This window comes from Botrytis sinoallii (genome assembly GCF_014898435.1).
Source record: "Botrytis sinoallii strain Bc 23 chromosome Unknown BSIN_005, whole genome shotgun sequence".
Classification (NCBI taxonomy): Eukaryota; Fungi; Ascomycota; class Leotiomycetes; order Helotiales; family Sclerotiniaceae; genus Botrytis; species Botrytis sinoallii.
In genome coordinates this window covers 650,251-668,426 of record NW_024066032.1, presented here as the reverse complement: position 1 = coordinate 668,426, position 18,176 = coordinate 650,251, and the positions used below count along the sequence as shown (strand labels likewise).

The following is an 18,176-nucleotide window of genomic DNA, read 5'->3' as shown; positions in this document are numbered from 1 at the left end:
CAACCAAGATTCTAATCTCGTATCAGCCGCCGACCTAAAGCACGAGATCACATCTGAATCACGTGTCAACACAGGACATCACTCGGGTCCTTGACGAGACGAGGCTTTAATGATGAGCAAATTTTGCACGTTTATGAACAAGGTCAGTAGATTAGTGTAGTGATTCAAAAAATACTCTCGCCAGGATAGATCAGTACTCGGTAGACAGAGTTGTAGAACGCGACTTTAATTCCTATGTGGGAGGCCATTGCAATAGGACTTGATCAAAAAGTCTGCAATTAAAGCCAGTGACAGATGACGGCGATAGATTCATTATTGAACGTCACATCATCATTATCATAATGATCATAGGAAATCATAGACATCACATCATAGTGAACTTGTATTAAGATTAATGAAGTGCCATGGTATTTAGGTAGTACCTTGGTATCTTAGTACCTATCTTAGAAGGCCGACACATACCCAGAGAGAATACAGATTATGATTTCAAAACATCATAATAACACTCCTCCAACGCCAACGACATTCCATGCCATATGCACATCAAGTTAAGATGAATAGCCTAACACCAATTATCATCCATCCCATGCCCTGATAGTATAGTGACTCCTAAGAAATTTATCCCGATTCATATTCATAATGATTATTTTCCTTTTCGTCAATTTGAATCATCATTGCGAAGTGATGAAGATATATCGGACATCCTGGATAAACAAATAGAAAAACGCCTTCTGGAATTATGGACAGCGCTTTTAATCACTACCCTTTCCACCCGTGACCTTTGCAGCTTGAACGGCGCTCATCTTGTTGATCCATCCAGAGCTTGGTGCGATCTTACGGACGGTTCGAATCTCATCACTGGCGTAACCTGGGATACGAATATTGTAACCGCGCTCGAGAGTGAGTTGAATGTCACGGATTTCCAAAATTTTCGAGCCACGTTCCTTGGCATTCTTACACGCGGCTTGAAGGACTTGATCGACGAAGTTGTCGGCGACTGTAAGAATGGACTAGTAGATCGTGTTAGTTTTATATTAATTTCAGCCCATTCGTAAACATGGTGTATTATGTATCCGCGACAGGGGTAGTAAGGACGAGCTCGCAAATCAATGTAATGGGAATACAGGGAAATTTCATACCTCTTCGACTTCAGCAGTCAGACCGCCACCTGCAATATTCTCTCCGCCACCGGTAACTTGTCTAACAAGCTCATCCAATTTCTTCTTACTCAAAACGCGGTCACCTTCGCCATCCAGGACGTAACCTGGAGTCTTTGCAATAACTGGTTGACCCATAACTCCGTTACCAGCACCTGATGGACCACCAGTAAATGAAGGACGTGATTGACCCATTTGGACAGGTTGTGGGGGTGCGATTGCTCTTTCTGGCAAATGTTTGGGAATTGGAAGTTTTGTTGAGCTTGGATTTTGTTGTTCCCTGGGCATAGTATTCGGGTGAGTATGCGAGTGACCCATGACCGTATTAGGTGTGTTCGTTTGACCACCCGCGCTGGAATAACTTTGAGCCGCAGTTTGTAGTGCCGCTTGATGGGTTAAAGCTCTTGGTGGTCCAGGTGGGTGTGGTGCATTGATAGAGTTGGCTGATTGAGGAATGGCTGATTGAGGAGAATTTGTTTGGCCCGGACGTTGCTGGTTGTTTTGCATTTGAGTAATGGCGGTGTTGATTGGACCTGGCATTGTTGGTTCGGTTTTGATACTTTGCGCCTGCCCAGGTTGAGATTGAGGCATAGTTGGATGAGGAGGTGCGTTCGGCGTAGGAACTTGTGGACCTTGGGATGGCTGTCCTTGTGGCCCAGGAGGTCGATTACCGCCACCCATTTGTTGATTACGAGCTTGTTCAATAGCAGCATTGACAGTCTGAGTATTCTGCAACGCTGGGTTTGGTGGCTGTTGCAAATTCATAGGTGGCCTGGGAGCTCCCTGTGTTTGATTCATTTGGGTGGTACCTGGAGCTCCTTGCCCACCCTGGCTTGTAGTAACATCTGCATTTCCATTGGATGGGCCAGGTGCAGGAGCTTGTTGAGGATGCTGATTTTGACCTTGATGAGCGTTTCCTGATCCGATACGTTTCTGGCTCTCTCTAATGTCATCCACGAACTTCTTGGCCATATGATGTTGTTTTTTAACCTCTGCTAATCTCGTCTGATGGTCTGCTTCATCTTGTTCCGTTGCAGTCCCTTCTTCTCTTTTCTTTCTAATATAATCTTCCATACTCTTCGCCTGTATATTTGTCTTCTCCATCTGCATCAGGCCTTTTGCATACTTGTTTTTAATATCTGCCATCCATTTAGTCCATTCTGGTGATTGCGGGGTTAAGTGTTGTGGGGCATTCCATGGAAATGCTCTGACGTGCTGCAGAATCTTCTCTGGCATCTGAGCAGTAACTTGAGGCCTTGCTTGCTGTTGAGAAGAAGTTCCAGCATTGAAACCAGTAGCTTGATTATCCTGTGACTGTGCGGCTTGTTCCTGCTGTCGTAGAGCTGGTTCTTGCTGAGGTGCCTCATTGGATGGAGCTGTTGTAGGTTGTGGTGCTTGTTGCGCCTGTGGGCTTCGCTGATTCTGTTGCTGAGTCTGTTGTTGATTCTGTTGATTCTGTTGATTTTGTTGAACCTGCTGAGTTTGCGCCTGGTTTTGCTGATTCTGCTGACTCTGCTGACTCTGCTGACTTTGTTGATTCTGCTGATTCTGCTGGGCCTGTATCTGGCGCTGTTGCTGCTGTGTGCGATATTGTACTATCCTGGATGATACTGACTTCGAAAACTCAACCAATTTCCGCTTGGCGTCTTGATGTGCCGATGAGTCGAGAGGATTGTTTTCAACATGAGCCCAAAGTCCTTTTAACCCGTGTTCCCATTTAACTTTCTCCTCATCCGTAAAAATATTTGCAGGTAGTTGGCGCATCATTTCGGGCTTAAATAATGTCGGTGGTCGTTGTTGTATAGTAGTCGAAGGCTGAGGTCCATGACCTGGAAGGAAAGTAGTATTCATGTTGTGAGATGATGACAAATGATTTGAATGATAACAGTAATAAGGGCCGTCTATATTGATTAACACCACATGTGTTCTTCTGTAAAAGGTCGTCAAATGTCTGATAAGTTCAATTTTTGGTGGTTATATGATGAGGTAAGGTAGACATTGTATGAGAGATGGCTTTATAGATCTCACTCGGAAGCGCTAATAAATATCGTCCGAGCGCCAGTCTAGGATGTCTTTTGCCAGTACACATTTATTAAGCCTATGTATTTTCCCATGGGGAATATCAGATGGACATCTACAATGTCCACAGGTACTAGGTAGGTAGGTACATGTTCAAACTTCTGGGGACACTTTTCATTGGTTCATGGATCAACTCATTGGGGATCATAATTTGTCTCTATAATAATAAATCTATAAGAACTTCTAATTGAATCGACCGACTCTTGCTGCCTTGTACATTTCTCTATTCGTCGTCGTTAAATGCAGTATTCCACTCACTTACTTTCCATTCTTGAAATTGTTTAAACTTTGACGAGATAGATATTGCCATTAAATCACTTCTTCAACCAGTCTATCAGAATTAGACATTTTACAAACTGCACCTATTGATCCAAAGAGATCCACTGTATCAACTCATTGTTGAATACCTAGATAGGTATAGGTACTTACTATGAAGACTTCCTTATTGACTTCTTTCTATTATGTAACTTATTTCATAGGCAAATTTAAATATCTAAAATCTACAACAAAGTCTTGGGCTACTTCTATCACATTGTTCTGGACGAGAAGCTAGATATTGAGTATTGTTTAACTAGATAGTCACTGTCAGACCAAACATAACAGCTTAGTTGTAGCGATATTCCTAGATACCAATATCTATCGATCGTCAATTCCTCAGATGTGTAGACAATACGGAGTTCAAAGTCTTAACAACTTCTACTTCAATGTCAGATCCCGGATCCCAGATCATTCAAACATCTATACCCAATACAACCACATACAGTAGCCTCGGGTTTTTATATCGATAAAAGGCATATCTATTTGTATTCTCCTACGTCTTTTCCCATGATCGTTTTGACCTCTCCCCACCCAGTCTATAAAACAAACCCGAAACCATGAGTTTCAGTCCGGATTCCCAGGCTCTATTGGCCGGTACTGCTATCCTTACATCCGCTATGCAATGCTATGTTTGATGTGAATAGATAATGGACCAAACGTATGAAGAAATCCACCTAGTGATAAGTCTCTCGCTGAAAAATGTAAAAAAAAATAATATGCCACCGTCATATGTATTATGCCTTCATGCAATGAAATACCACCTTGTTCATAATTCTTTAATTCGTCATCCCCTTTTCAGTCCATACTCGCCGATCTGCACACCTTCATCATCTTTCACCAAAAGATGTTTATGACCCTGAATTCGGATTACTTTCAAGAAGAAGAGTCGATATCCATAGATTCATCCAAGACGTAATATGGCAATTCTCTTAAATCATCCAATTCTGTATCATCTTCAAGGACTTCCTCGCAGCTATCTGGTTCTTCCAATTCTGGAATCCGGGGTGGTGGATCATCAAATATAAGACTCGCCCGTTTATCTCCCCCATGATTGAACGTTTTTCTTCGTAGTCTTCTAGCACTAGATCCCGCCTCATTTGCGCTTATATGATCTGGCTTTAAATCCTCATCGTCAGTATCGCTCCCTATACTTTGCGCAAGTGATCGTTTTTGTACAGTAGCTGAACTGCGGCGTCGACGACGACGTTCTTCCCGATTGCGCTGTACCCAAGCTTCATGCTCATCCAATGGCGAGCCGTCTTGTTCTTCATTGTTAAAAGCGTCTGTGCAATCGTGTGCAGTAAGATCGCGTAGATCACTGATGAAATGTGGATCGAGCTCGGCTGGTGTAGATATAGGCGCAATATGTCCTCCGTCGGACTCAGCGTCTTCGTACTGGTGGGGTCGTATTATAAGTTCCTCGTCGCAATCGTAGCCCTCGAGGTCGCTGTCTGTTATTTCTTCCAATGTAAAATTGCCCTTTTCCACTACCCGTGAATGCCTGTGGATAGGTGATGAAAGTGGTGATTGTGCGCGTTGGGAACTCTCTGATCGCGGCGGACTTGCGCTGCCCGAGGATTCGGACGAGGGAGAAGTAGATCGTGGAGATAAGTCTTCGACTCGATTGTAACTGAAGTGGGGCCCTGGACCATTAGGTATAATCCCATTTGTTTTAGGTGAGGGACGAGGAAAGTTCATTGACGGTCGTTGAGGTGTGAAGGTAAAGGTGGAATTAGTCGGGGTCTCGGGTGGTGATGAAGGGCCAACACTTTGGGCGAAATTGAAATTGGGAGTCGTAGGTCGCATGTTTGACAGCTGCGATTTTGCGAATCCTAAAGTAGACTAAAGCGATCAGATTTTCGTGTTCTGCGCGTGAAAGATGTGTATGTTGCGATTGAGGTCAAGGTTTAAGAACTGGTGGTGAATCTCCCCTGGCAGGAGAAGGAAGATCTGGAGGGTCACAGTTCATGATAATCTCGAGATGAGCTTGGGGTGCCAAGAAACCTCGCAATTACGGATTCGAGGCTATCGTCAACCGTCAAAAGGGGACAAGTCCGGTCTCAGAGCTGGTTAACGAGGGATCTGAGGGACCAGGTCCTGGTTGAAGATACAAGGGTCAGCGTAACTTGTAGATCTAAGTAAACAAGGCGACCAATGATAAACATCGAATTCAATTATAAAAATAAATTGAATGTGGGTCAATTGAACTGAGACCGTCAGGTATTTATTAGATAGACCAAACTTGTTTCGAAATGTTGAGGATGAGGCGTTCGAAGAATGGGTATATCAGAAAAGGCCAAAAAAATAATAGTTATAAGTTTTTCCGAAAGAAAAAAGTGCGTGTTGCAACTTGCGGGAAGCCGAAAGAATATTCTTATGCGTTTTTTGTCTCCACACTTTACTGATGCCGTAGATCAATACCCTGAAGAAGAGGTGTTCTGGTAACCAGTTGGGAGCGTTGGAGGGGTGGGAGAAAAAAGTTTGACCCGAATGTTCGGGTAAACCTCGAGTTGAAAGAAGTTGGATGAAGGAGGAAGAAAGTAGAAGCAGCCAACAATAACTTTTCAAAGCAAGATAAGAGATACATGGACAATGGACCCGTTGGTGGTACAGATCAGCCTATAGGTATTGGGCAGAAATAACCAAGGAATGAGCTTCACCAATGGACGAAAGAAGAGAAGAGACTAATGACGAGTTGCTTTTTCTTGCGTGCTTTAGTTTATGGTTGTATCGCTAGATAAATGAGTAGTGGGCGGCGAGTCGTCAATCGTCAATGCCGCCAATCGATCATTGATGCACTATGCGGTCAGTTGGTTGGATTGTTTGAACATGTGGAATATGTAGATGTATGGTGGCTCCTTGGGGAAGTTTATATTGGATGGAAAGATGGATTGGATGGCAATTTTCGATCATTCCCAAGCATGAAAAAGCAAATTTCCCTCTCGTGTGAAATGTTCGAGACGAAAACGCACTTCGAATCCTCAAGAAAAGGGAATAAATAGCTTTATCCTATCCTACCATGGCTTTTCCGAGTATCCTCCAGGGCAAGAAAGAAAGAATGGTGTTGCGATGTATGTGTTTTCAGTAACTCCAGATTGATAAATAAGCAACAAGCAGCATTAAGAGATGAAGGGGGGGAAAAGCAACCAAATTTGGAAAACAAGAAAAAGAAATCTGGAAGAGAAAGATTGACGATAGGGTTTATGGAAGACGAAAATCATCAAGGGTAGATAATATGCAAACAATGCATCTCTCATGCTTGAACGATTATATATCTACCAATTGCAACTGTTGATTCAAATTAAAGTCAAGAATGCGTTGTTCGGATCGATCGAAACTTTCTAAGAGAAGAGAGAGGCGGGAGAGAGAGAACGTATATGTATACCGGTATGGGAGACAAGAGAGATACAAATACAATTGGAATACATCATGTTGCCGTGAAAGGTGCAGAAGATTTGCTTTGGACAAGGGAAGAAAAGTCAAGATGTGATTCGTGATTGTAGAAGAGAAGTGCATATCATGTGATTATAATTAGACAACACAACCTAGTTTCCGTTTCCTCTGCTTCAGATGATTATCTAATCCAGTCTCGGGATTTTGTTGTTGTCCCGCGTCTTGATACCCTTGCCGATAATTATGAAGTGCCTAGTGATTGTAAATAATGACTTTAGACACTGATAACCTTCAAACCCATCAATCATACTGCCACGCGATACTACAGAACCTTTAGACTTTTACAATGTCTTTGTTAGAGAGACATTTGGAGCAAATTGCTCTCTCGGCTGATTCAATAGCTTCATTACCGTAAGTAACTGCTGCTCTCGCTCAAACCAATTCGAACTACTAACCCCGCTACCACAGCTTTCCCCCTCCTCAGATCTTTACCAATGCTCTCCTCTCCAATCAAGACATCACCGCCCTAATTCGCGACACCGAACCTCATGAACGCGCCCTCTTTTCTGTTCCCCCGCCCCCACCACCTCCAACCCAAATAGCTCCCGAGCCCAAACCATCCAAGTCCCGCCGCCAAACAGTCTTCAATGTAACATCCGGCGAAGTAGCTCCTGCGTCTGGTCCTAACGGTCGAGCACCTCGGCGAAATACTGCTGTTGCCGCTGTACTTGGCGCAGAGTTACACTCTCAGGTTCGCAAAACTGAGACTGGGAAGGGGGAAATTGATATCGAAGTTTTATTGAAGGGAGCGGAGAAATTGAATGGGGTGTATCCTGTACAAGGGGTTCCAGAGAGGATAAGAGGATTACGCAGTAGATATGCGCAATTAAGGGAGAGCGTGAAGCGACATGAACAGAAGGTGCAGAAACAGACAAGAGAATTGGAGAGGATGAATAGAGGGAATGACACTGAGAGTGGTGAGGAGGACAATCAGCAGGTGAACGAGGAACCATCAGAGATAGAGATCACGGATGAAGACTTGAGGAGAGAGGAGGGGGAGATCAGGGAGCTGGAAATGAAGAAGAAGGCATTAGAAGAGAGGGTAACTGGGATGGAAAGAGATCTAGGAGGGTTATTGAGATGAGCTCCCAGATACTGATTCTGAGCATGGTGGGATGAGTATCTCCATTTGACTTCACGATTTATGATGCTGTATATTTTTTGATACCCGGGTTATGGAGTTGTTGTCATATTTTGCTTCCATTCGTGATACGTCTGACTCTTTGTTGGTGTTTTTTAAATTTTTACTGCCATGTCGGACACCGGTAGTGAGCGCTCGTTACGGAAGAGTTCTATTCCTTGGAAAGAGATCGCTGGGACAAGAACACGGCCATCAGTTCCTCTCGATATTTCTAGTTTGATTCGACTTAGGTTGGATCTCTACAGTTTGGTCGTACGCTCCAGATTATGCCTTCCACCGCTTGAACTGAGCTCAAAGTTCAAACGAACTATTTCAATATGCAGTTCAACCTCACTTTTAACTTTGATCCTTACCTGCCTCGCTTTCTCCATTTCAAGACCCTTGATGATTCATTTCGCAGACCCCAGTTATGATTGGGTGGTGAAGTCAAGATACTCCTACATTACATCCATGACGTTCAACATAAAATACACTTGCAAACAAGCGAGTGAGCTCCATGTCTCCATCTACTCTACTCAGCAGGAATCTCAAAGATATGAATATGTTTACCTCACACGCAAACCTGACACAATTTCTAACTAGTCTTCATATTACCTCTTGTGTTTCCCTGCCATTTTCTTCTCTAATGCCACCCTGCTACTTATATGCTGCTCCACTTTTCCACATCTTCTCCGAATTCCTCTAGAATCCAAGTTGAATGCTGGTAGTTTTTGGCGGTGGCGGTGAATTTTTCGTTATCGTTGTTATTGTCGCTGGGAGTTGTATACTTGATTGTCATTCTTTCGGCTTGCTACCAGGCGAATTCCCTTCCCTCATCTCGTATATATTACTACTATCAGTAGGCTAAGAATCATGCAAGAGGCAACTTCTACCCGCATTATACACAATTTATTACAAAATCAAAGTCCTCAATGTGGCTGACCAGTGTATGTTGACTATTGCTCTATGACCGCCTGTACAGGGTGATTTTATTGCATTTTGGGCTTCTTGCTTAGCCCTTGCCTATAAATATGAAAGCTACAAAAGATTTCGAAGTTTGATGCTCTTCCCTGATACTGTCATGCCTCGTGCCTCATGACTTATTGATTTAGCCCCCACTTGTTGAACATAGATTCACTCATATCTACACTGGCCAGCCTTAGGTCAATATATAAATATCTTCCGATTGTTGAGATCTTAATTTTTGTGCGTGTAGACCCCAGCAGAGAAGATGTCATATGAGGGATCCGACGATGTACTAGAGTGCCTAGGTTAAGGGTGTCTATCTTTCTTGGGGTTGTAATTGAATGGAGATTTTATTATATTCTAGCTGCAATCGTCTGTTTGGAATGCATGTCGCACAAATACTAGTATTGTTAGTTACTGCTAGTATTGTCGGAGATACAATACGTTATGGTTTCATGCCATTAACTTTCCGTTCTTACCGTAGTCTGTAACTGAATATAGAAGCAAAAGTCGGAAAACTTCCGTCTAGATGTCGAGGCAGTTCTAGGAGTTCTCCAAGAAGATCAATCAGTCGCCATTATTGTTGGATCACTCACAGGAAGCACAAATGCCTTGGAAAGTTAAGTGTACGACGCTGGAAGATACATACATAGTCTTTCATCATTGCAACTACACTTATACTCGAAAGTTTCTGCCCATAAAAATATGGTTCTTCGCTTACGCACAGTGTGATTGACTGTCCGGTTGATTACCTTCCAGTCTTTGTGCAAATGGGTATCATAGATATCTGAAACTTGTCTTTCCAAGTTCCATTGTAGATCACTCCGCTTGCTTCAGCTAATATTAAACGAATAAAAACATACTTGGAGTCAAGTATGACGAGCTGTATTTTCTAGCGAAGATTCAAATCAAGTCATATTTTGATAAAAACCTGCGCACTTCCTCCCGCCCCTCAGTCATCTGATCTAACTGCGGCTGTATGCTTTACTAACCTTCTCGTTGTTGCTAATCCTGAGTCACATTGTCGCCACGACTATACCATCACTTCTGTACATAGTATAAAAATTGAGGCCCGACCTATCTTTTTGCTAAGCATTATGCCAGATTGTAATATTCCATCTTGCCCATCTCAAAGACAGATCTTGCCTCATTTTTTCAATGTGGTACGTGTATTATTAAAGAACTTATCAAAGGCAATACAGCCCAAGTTTTATATTTCTCCAATATCAACTAAAGATGTGATGCGACACTTCGAGGTTCGCTAAATTGTTTCCACTCGGGACCGAAAAGGATGGCTGGAAAATACAAATAACATGCATTCCTCAACTTTGACCTCTCTGGATAACTTTTATACTACCTCATCACAGACCAGGTGGCAACTACCAACCAGGCTTGATGACTTAGCCATGTATTCTTGATTGAGGTCAATTGCTAGAACTTCGTTACATGCCCCGGAAAGCTGATTCGATTGATAGACTTCTACACAAAATGACAGAACATTTTGATAGCGGGAGTGTAGCATCGCTAGCCTTGAAAGAGCATTATCATTATCATTGATTGCTTTGATATATCCATCTTTCGAAAGTGAATATCAACCACAGTATACTATATGTATGATACAACAAGATGGACAAAAACTTGTGATACGCTACAAGCTGCCTACCTCAGACAGCCTCCTGCATCATACATATGGTTCATGACGGCTAGGGTACACTGTCATCGCAAGTCCATATCACGGCCAGGAATCATTTTATAGTTCATTTATTGGTTCTAAACTTTGTCTGTGTAAAGAAGCTTGCTCTGGAGACTTTCGGTTGTTGAATTGTTGTGTAGGCTCAAGCAAGAATGAAAGAGAGCATGGGTATGAAAAGGTCCCTACTTTTTGGTGAAAACAAGATCCAGGGTTGGCCTTCAAGAAGATAGAATCTTCCACCTGCATTCTGCTTCCAACTCTAGAGATATCTTCATGATACAACCGGAGCTATTTTCTACTGCCCCATTTGCACTGTCGCTCTCAAAGTCATCGTCGACATTCATCAATTTGCTCGATGAGATACTTTGGCCATTCTACTTAACGCTGTTAGCTTGGAGTGTTGGGATTTATATTTTTAAACATGTTTCTCTGCGTGGAGTTTCCAATATTTCAATGAAAAGATGCATTGGAAACGCATTGATTGTGGATATATTATCACCCTTGCTGGAGATACCGGGATCGTATTGGGCCGCATGCCAGTCACCAATATTCTTATTCAAGAGCAAGTTTGAAAGCGTTGATCGATAAAGGATGAAAGCATGACATCAAGATGGGATCGGGAATGGAAATAAAATAAACAGCAAATCCGAAGACCTACTATAAATATGGAGATAACCCACTATTCGACCGATTAACCCCGCTGACACAACGGCAAATGCGACTTAAAAATCTGGTACCGTTTCCGTTCCTTGGCGGAGGTGGAGGTATTCAGATACTTGTACCTTCCCACAATGGCCCAACAAAGCACTGATTCCCCACCGTAGAGTAACAATGCGTTGTATTAAGCTTGTACATGCATGGGGAGTGACTATAAGGTTTCTTTACCGCGGACTCCGGGCTCTTCGTTTCTTCATGTTTCTGAACTCTTAGATGGAATCGAGGTGATTGTGGAGTTAGGGCTCTACGATGACTGTATGGATGACAAGGGATGCTCACAATGGGGTTGGCTCGTTGGTAAGCGAATCGGCAAGCAGGAGTCCGTGGCAGTTATTGCCCACGTATAAGTTTATCCTTATGATTTGCTTAGGACACATGTCAAACCCTGAAATACTAATCCTTTGGAAAATCTCAGACAATATGCGAAGTATCTGGGCGGTGAGACATGATAAAGTTAGGTAGTTGTATGGTTAATTAAAGGCTTACAAAGTGATAGAAGTGGCTCAGATCGTGTAACGTTCTGGACCATTGCTACGCCGTAGGTAGGGCTGATGCACGGGACGGAAAATAATGTTTACAGCCTATAAACCAAGTGAGCCAAGTGGCGGACTAATTGTCTATCCCAAGTTCATATGCTATGCAACGAAGTGATCAATCATTTAATCATCGTCTTATTATTCATAATCACTAATCCTGCATACCTTTTTCCCGAATTGAGAATCGTTTCCAATATAAGATACCTATCGTAAGCACTTGTCTTTCATGCTATCAATAACCGTGAGTACCAGTACGTCAAACGGGGACCCCCAGCGTCTCTAACCACTCGGAACTCCACCACATGGCGGACCACACCCTAAATTCATAATCCAACGCCCCACACACTAACGGCAGTCTCACTAAGTACTCGTAACGACGCTGTTGTAAGCACTTGAACATGAATATGGGCCCACTCTACGTCAATATTGTTGGATATCAACATTTGTGTTACTGAAAGGGATAGATGCAGCGATGTTCTGATAATATTGTTACAGGAAATGATTACTAACTGCTCGATGAACGTATGATTATGTCGTGTTCGAAAGATATAAAAAGGGAAAGGATGTCAAGGGGAGTAAAGTTTGTTTCATCCATCCATCTCTTCTTTATTCAAGACAAACAAACCTCACTACACATTTCACCATGAACGCCGTTATTGACTCATTAACAAACGGTGTTGGCTCCAGTCCTCATCAAGGAGTCCTAGCCTACAGAGCTCCCTCCCTTCTTCAACCTCATAGAGCCCGTGATGCTATCCGCGATGCACACGATGGAAAGATCGCACCACTAGTTGGATTTTTCATCGCTCTACCTTCGCCACCTATCGCAAAAGTAGCAGCTCAATTGGGTTATGATTGCGTATGGATTGATTGGGAACATACTTCCATGAGTGTGGAAACTATGACGCAAATGGTTCATGATGTTCAATTCATGAGTGAGGGAAAGAGTTTTGCAATCGTTCGGTGTGTTCCAATATAACTACATTCAAGAAGCTATACTGATAATATGTAGTGTGTCAGGACATGATCACGCATCGATAGGCTATGCCCTAGATGCTGGTGCCTCTATTCTCGTCCCCCAAGTCGATACAGTAGAACAAGCCAAACAAATCATCTCATCCGCCAAATTTGGCGCCGTTCGAAATGGTACTCGTTCAGCACCTCCAGCTCGATACCTAATGGGTATCTCGGACACCACCATTGATTCCTCTAAGTCCATCTGGGAAAACGTAAATAATCAAGCCGCCATAATAATCCAAATTGAAACTCTCGAAGCAATCCACAATCTCGATGCTATTCTTACCGAATGCGGCGAAAGTATCGATTCTGTCTGGCTAGGCTCATTGGATGCGAGAATTAGTATGGGATTGCCCGGTATGTGGGGTGCTGAGAAGGAATGGACTGATGCGGTTGCACTTTATGAAAGTACATTGGCAAAGCATGATAAACCTTCCAGTGGAATGGCTATGGGCTTTAGTGTGGATGATAAGATAGCGATGGCAAGAGGAAAAAGTTTGGTGGTTAGTGGGAGTGACATTTTTCCGTTGATGATGCAGGCAGCTGAGGCGAATCAAATGCATGCAAACTTGAAGGCTCACGATCATAAGGGGATCTACAAGATATTGTAAGAGCTGACTGGAGAAGTATGTATACTGTGGCTTTTAGCCATCAATAGGAAACATTGCGAGCGGGAAAAAGCACAATGATGTACGTTTAGACGTTAGACTGTTGAATTTCATAATCACTAAGGCCATTTTCTGCTCCCGTCCTACAATCAATAAGTAATTTTCTTCTATAAAAAGATCAAGTGGTCCGTCTTCTCTTACTCCACAACACTTACCTTTTAAAAGACACATATCCTTCCATGGAGCTACCTGTCGACCGGGCCAGAGAGAAGCATTTATATCAGAAGCAGCTAAATGATATTGATCTGACACAGGTGTTCCTCTGATAAATATGACAGCGTTCATTTCTTTTATTAATGGGATTTATTATTGCCAGTGTATCGTTTACCTTACTCTAGGCTAGTCACTAACTATATTTTGCTGTCAAATACTAAAAGATTTGACAAGCTTGATGGTAGATGCCTCTACTCACTTATGCTCTTAAATCGTATCGAATATCTGTGTGAAAGAAAGCGAAAGAAGTTAACAGCAAATGATTTAGTAGACCACGAAGCTGTCAAGAACTTTTACTTTCACCACACAGTGTTTCCTGAGTACATGATCTCTTCGTCTTATCCTCTTCCAGGTTCAAAAGCTCGGAATCTTTTTCCCGGGCTTTTTATAAGCCTATTTTGATGGAGAATATACAAATTTTTAGACCCGCAAGGCTCAAGTGGTAAAGCAAGATTCACCACTTATTGTTGGCACGGTAGTGTTTCCACACACTTAAGTACACCAGAAGCTAGCCTGGAGATTGACGTTCTATAAGAAGGGACTAGTTTTTTCAGAACAGTGAGCTTTGATTTTAAGTATATTGGATATCGAGAATGCTGTCTATGTTAATTGGAAACTTGGGTATCGGGAGAGGTTGAAGTCTTTGTTTCTCTCTGGTCTTGATTCGATTTGGCACTCTTGCTATGAATTTATCTTAATATTATTATTCTGTCTCAAATTCAAGATAAAAGCTATCCCCGCTGTCTCTCGAGATATCGTCATCATCGAAAAACATTCGTTGTTGTTGCCGTTACACTCTGCAAGACTGAATTGCATGAAATACATGACCTTCACTTCACGCGAATCGGATTCCTTAATTCCCTTGCTTTATCAATCAAAAACGTGAAGGACGAAACCCTGCCTGTGGGTTTTCATTGGGTTGATCCGTAAAATTGAAGGAGGACGAATAACATATTTAGTCTCTTTCATATCCACATCACTTATTCTGATACTCTTTTCCATTTGAAAGTGAATCAATGAAATCAAACTAGACCCGAATAATTTAATATCCCAAGGAATCCAAAGCAGAAGCAAAATACATGGCCATGAAGCGCCTGATCTCGACTGTCTAGTATAAGTCACTTTACAAGATGTACTTGAAAAGCAAGTATGCAAGACCATGAGATATTTGGGTTTCTTGTCATTCCTGAAACTAGAACTATTGCATGTTGAATTCCGTGGTGTGGGCGGAAGAAGGGACAGGGTAGTACAGGATTGGGATTTTCATGGCTACTGATTATATCACTCTTACATATATAGCGATAAATTTTCTCATCGTCCTCCACTGCAATACACATTGCTGCTGTCGTGAATCCCAACGACTGTTGTCATTCCAAATTCATTATTCCTATTTATCAGCAAGGATGCACATATCTGTGAAAGTCTTGGAAATTTCAAAACAATACCTTAGATCGAGCCTGAGTGGCGAATAGATGAAGGATGTACCGGTATTCTTGATCTGTATTCAAACATTTAGTCAATAGCTTGTTGACAATCCTGAAGTTTGAGATATATTTATCTTTTTATAGATCAGCGGGTGGGAGAGAGCGTGAAGATTACGGTGAATTATAGACAGGTGTTGAAAAAGAAAATATCAGGGGCTCGATATACTTAATCTGATCCGCGATCTAGATATCTCTGTGTGGAGATAGTAAGGAGAGGATTAGTAATATAAAATCCTATCTTCAACTAACAATCATCCCAATAGAAGCTGAGAAGATTCGAAATTGAAGTATAGAAGCGGACAGGAAGTGTCTCATTTTATGTCCTACATTTGTGTACACCTACGAAAGTACTAGTTGGAGGAATCAGGAAGTAAGATAAGACAAACTGTCATATCAAAAAGAAATCCAGTTTGCAATAGACCCTATGATACGTAGCCGGATTGATTTTGATCGCTCTATGGCAAGCTAATTTGAGACGATTAGATGACCTGTTTACTGTCGATATCTTTCTTATCGGAAACTAGGAAACAAGGAGGATAGATAATACTGCATCGACGTTACCAGTGAATTTTTCAATTCTTTGATTAATGTTTCATTGTCTTCGAAGCGACAATGAGAATTTAGGTTGTGAGTTATGATTTTCGCTAGCAAACTCAAGGATCCCCCTTTCCACCATCGCTTATTTCAATTACCATCCTATATTTTCTAAATCATCTTCTCTTATCGAATTGTTCTCAATATTCATATTTCTCATGAAATAACCCGATCATCACACTCAAGAAACTAGACGCCCTTTCCTAGAAGAAGTAGAGCACACCATAGGAGTTTAGCCATTAATCCACAGAATGTCAATCTACATGCTATTTCCTAGCCCACCCAGTAAATAGCAATGAATCGGGAGGAAAATCCCACAAGAAAATCCAGCAGAGAAAGGAAAAGATAATAAACTCTAAGGAAATTGAAAGCTAGGGAGGGAGTCGGAATACCACTCTCCTCGAGTTATCAAAGGTTGCGTAATACAGACTGTGTATTTATAGTATACTAATACATATCCGTCAAACAATAGATCTATCTAGCAAAAAATCACAATCTGATTACTGAACAGGGACATCGAATCATCCTCACATTGCACATTGAGGTTTAGTATTCCCGCTTTTGTCTTAATTCACTCGTACCTTTAAGTAACTCCACGCGTCTTTTGTGAATCCAAGAGGATGTACAGATTTTAGTTATAATCAAATGTTCAAGAGCTTCACGATGTCCTGAAGTGAAGTTCCTTGTGTGTGGACTCATTTGAAACACTATTTGAATGGGACTGATACCAAAGTGCTTTGGTTTTAGGGTTGGTTGTTAAGTGAAATCTTGTGAGTATATGCGTAGTAGATGTAGACATGCATATTCAGTAATCCAACTCGTATTTTTATAGATTTCGAATTCGAATTCTATTATCTTTTCCAATTCTCTTTTCTTTATATATATAAAGCATGGAAATTTCTTGGGAAGTGGTAGTTGGAGAGTATAAAGTAAAAAAAAACCCCCGAATATGAGAATGAGAATGAGAATGAGAATGAGAATGAGAATGAGAATGAGAATGAGAATGAGAATGAGAATGAGAATGAGAATGAGAACGAAAATGACGGCTAAATCCAATACATTGAAAAATGATAGGAAGAGAATATGATAGTAGACAGAGAGAGGTGATTTACTTATCTAAGAGGAAATAATCACTTGCACTCGCGCTTTATTCTTATTGATAGAGAGAAAGAGAGAGAAAACAATACAGAATACTATTCTTGTTGTATATATATCTACCTATCTATTTATTATATATTTCCCTCTTCCCCCTCATCTCCCTCCCTATCCTCCTCATCAAATCCTCCTCATTACATCCTCATTACAACATCCTTATCACAATATTCTTATTACAACATCCCCATCAAAACCCATACATAGAAACAACCCCCTCCCCCCTCCAGCACTTATAAATTACAATCCAAAACACAATGAACCTCCTCCCCCTTAAAGAACTCCCAACTGTATAGTCGAAATAAAAACATACAAATTCGACTTTAGAAAATATATGTAATATGTAACATCGAGTATCGAGAATCTAGAATCTAGAGTATAGATAGAAAGATGGAATAAAATAGTCTTTTATCTGCTATTTACTACTTATTATTTATCTATTTAAATATAAATATAGATATACAATCTTTAATCTCCAACACCTCAACTCTCAATCTCTAACCCTTCAACCTTTAAACCCTCAAATCATCAAACCCCCCCGTCTCCCCTTCAAATAAAAAAGTAAAAAACAATAATAAAAAGCAAAACTATCTCCAGTCTAAATACTTTCCGCTCGCGAACTCGCGCTTAAAAAGATAAATTAGATATCTAGAAATTTATATCTACATCTAGAACATTTAGAGAAATTTATATATACAGTAACCTCATCAATATTTGCGCAAAATTAATTTTCGAATAAACTTAACAATTCTAATAAAAAATTATAAATTATCAATTCGATACATCTTTTTCAAGACTTGATATTCTTATGAATGATTAATTAAATTATATAATCAAAAAAAGATTTATAATATTAAAATATCTCTGAATAAGATTATACCTAATTATATTACAAAGTAAAGATATTAATACTTTAATTTCACTTGAATATAATCTTTATATACTAGAAACTTTTTGATGAATTTTATATTTGTAGAATCAGAGTCAATCAAATTTAATTATATTATAA

At 41.1% G+C, this 18,176-nt stretch overlaps 4 protein-coding genes across 4 annotated transcripts; 2 read left to right on the top strand and 2 right to left on the bottom strand.

Annotated features, from left to right (window-relative positions):
• Positions 1-367: 367 nt before the first annotated feature.
• EAF02_003419 (uncharacterized protein) lies at positions 368-3,145 on the bottom strand. The gene is made up of 2 exons (XM_038899467.1): positions 1,140-3,145; positions 368-1,010 (listed from the first exon to the last, which is right to left on the bottom strand). The coding sequence occupies exons 1-2, from the start codon at positions 3,006-3,008 to the stop codon at positions 753-755; spliced, it is 2,127 nt and encodes a 708-aa protein (XP_038760394.1). The 5' UTR covers positions 3,009-3,145; the 3' UTR covers positions 368-752.
• A 1,282-nt stretch (positions 3,146-4,427) lies between these two features.
• On the bottom strand, positions 4,428-5,360 carry EAF02_003418 (uncharacterized protein; the record flags this gene model as incomplete). The annotated part of the gene is made up of 1 exon (XM_038899466.1): positions 4,428-5,360. One exon carries the CDS (start codon positions 5,358-5,360, stop codon positions 4,428-4,430), a length of 933 nt encoding a protein of 310 aa, XP_038760393.1.
• Positions 5,361-7,213: 1,853 nt separating this feature from the next.
• On the top strand, positions 7,214-8,442 carry EAF02_003417 (uncharacterized protein). Its single transcript, XM_038899465.1, has 2 exons — positions 7,214-7,358; positions 7,416-8,442. The coding sequence occupies exons 1-2, from the start codon at positions 7,294-7,296 to the stop codon at positions 8,089-8,091; spliced, it is 741 nt and encodes a 246-aa protein (XP_038760392.1). The 5' UTR covers positions 7,214-7,293; the 3' UTR covers positions 8,092-8,442.
• Positions 8,443-12,682: 4,240 nt separating this feature from the next.
• Positions 12,683-13,876, top strand: EAF02_003416 (uncharacterized protein; the record flags this gene model as incomplete). Its single annotated transcript, XM_038899464.1, has 2 exons — positions 12,683-13,002; positions 13,052-13,876. 2 exons carry the CDS (start codon positions 12,683-12,685, stop codon positions 13,665-13,667), a joined length of 936 nt encoding a protein of 311 aa, XP_038760391.1. The 3' UTR covers positions 13,668-13,876.
• Between the last annotated feature and the right edge of the window lie 4,300 nt (positions 13,877-18,176).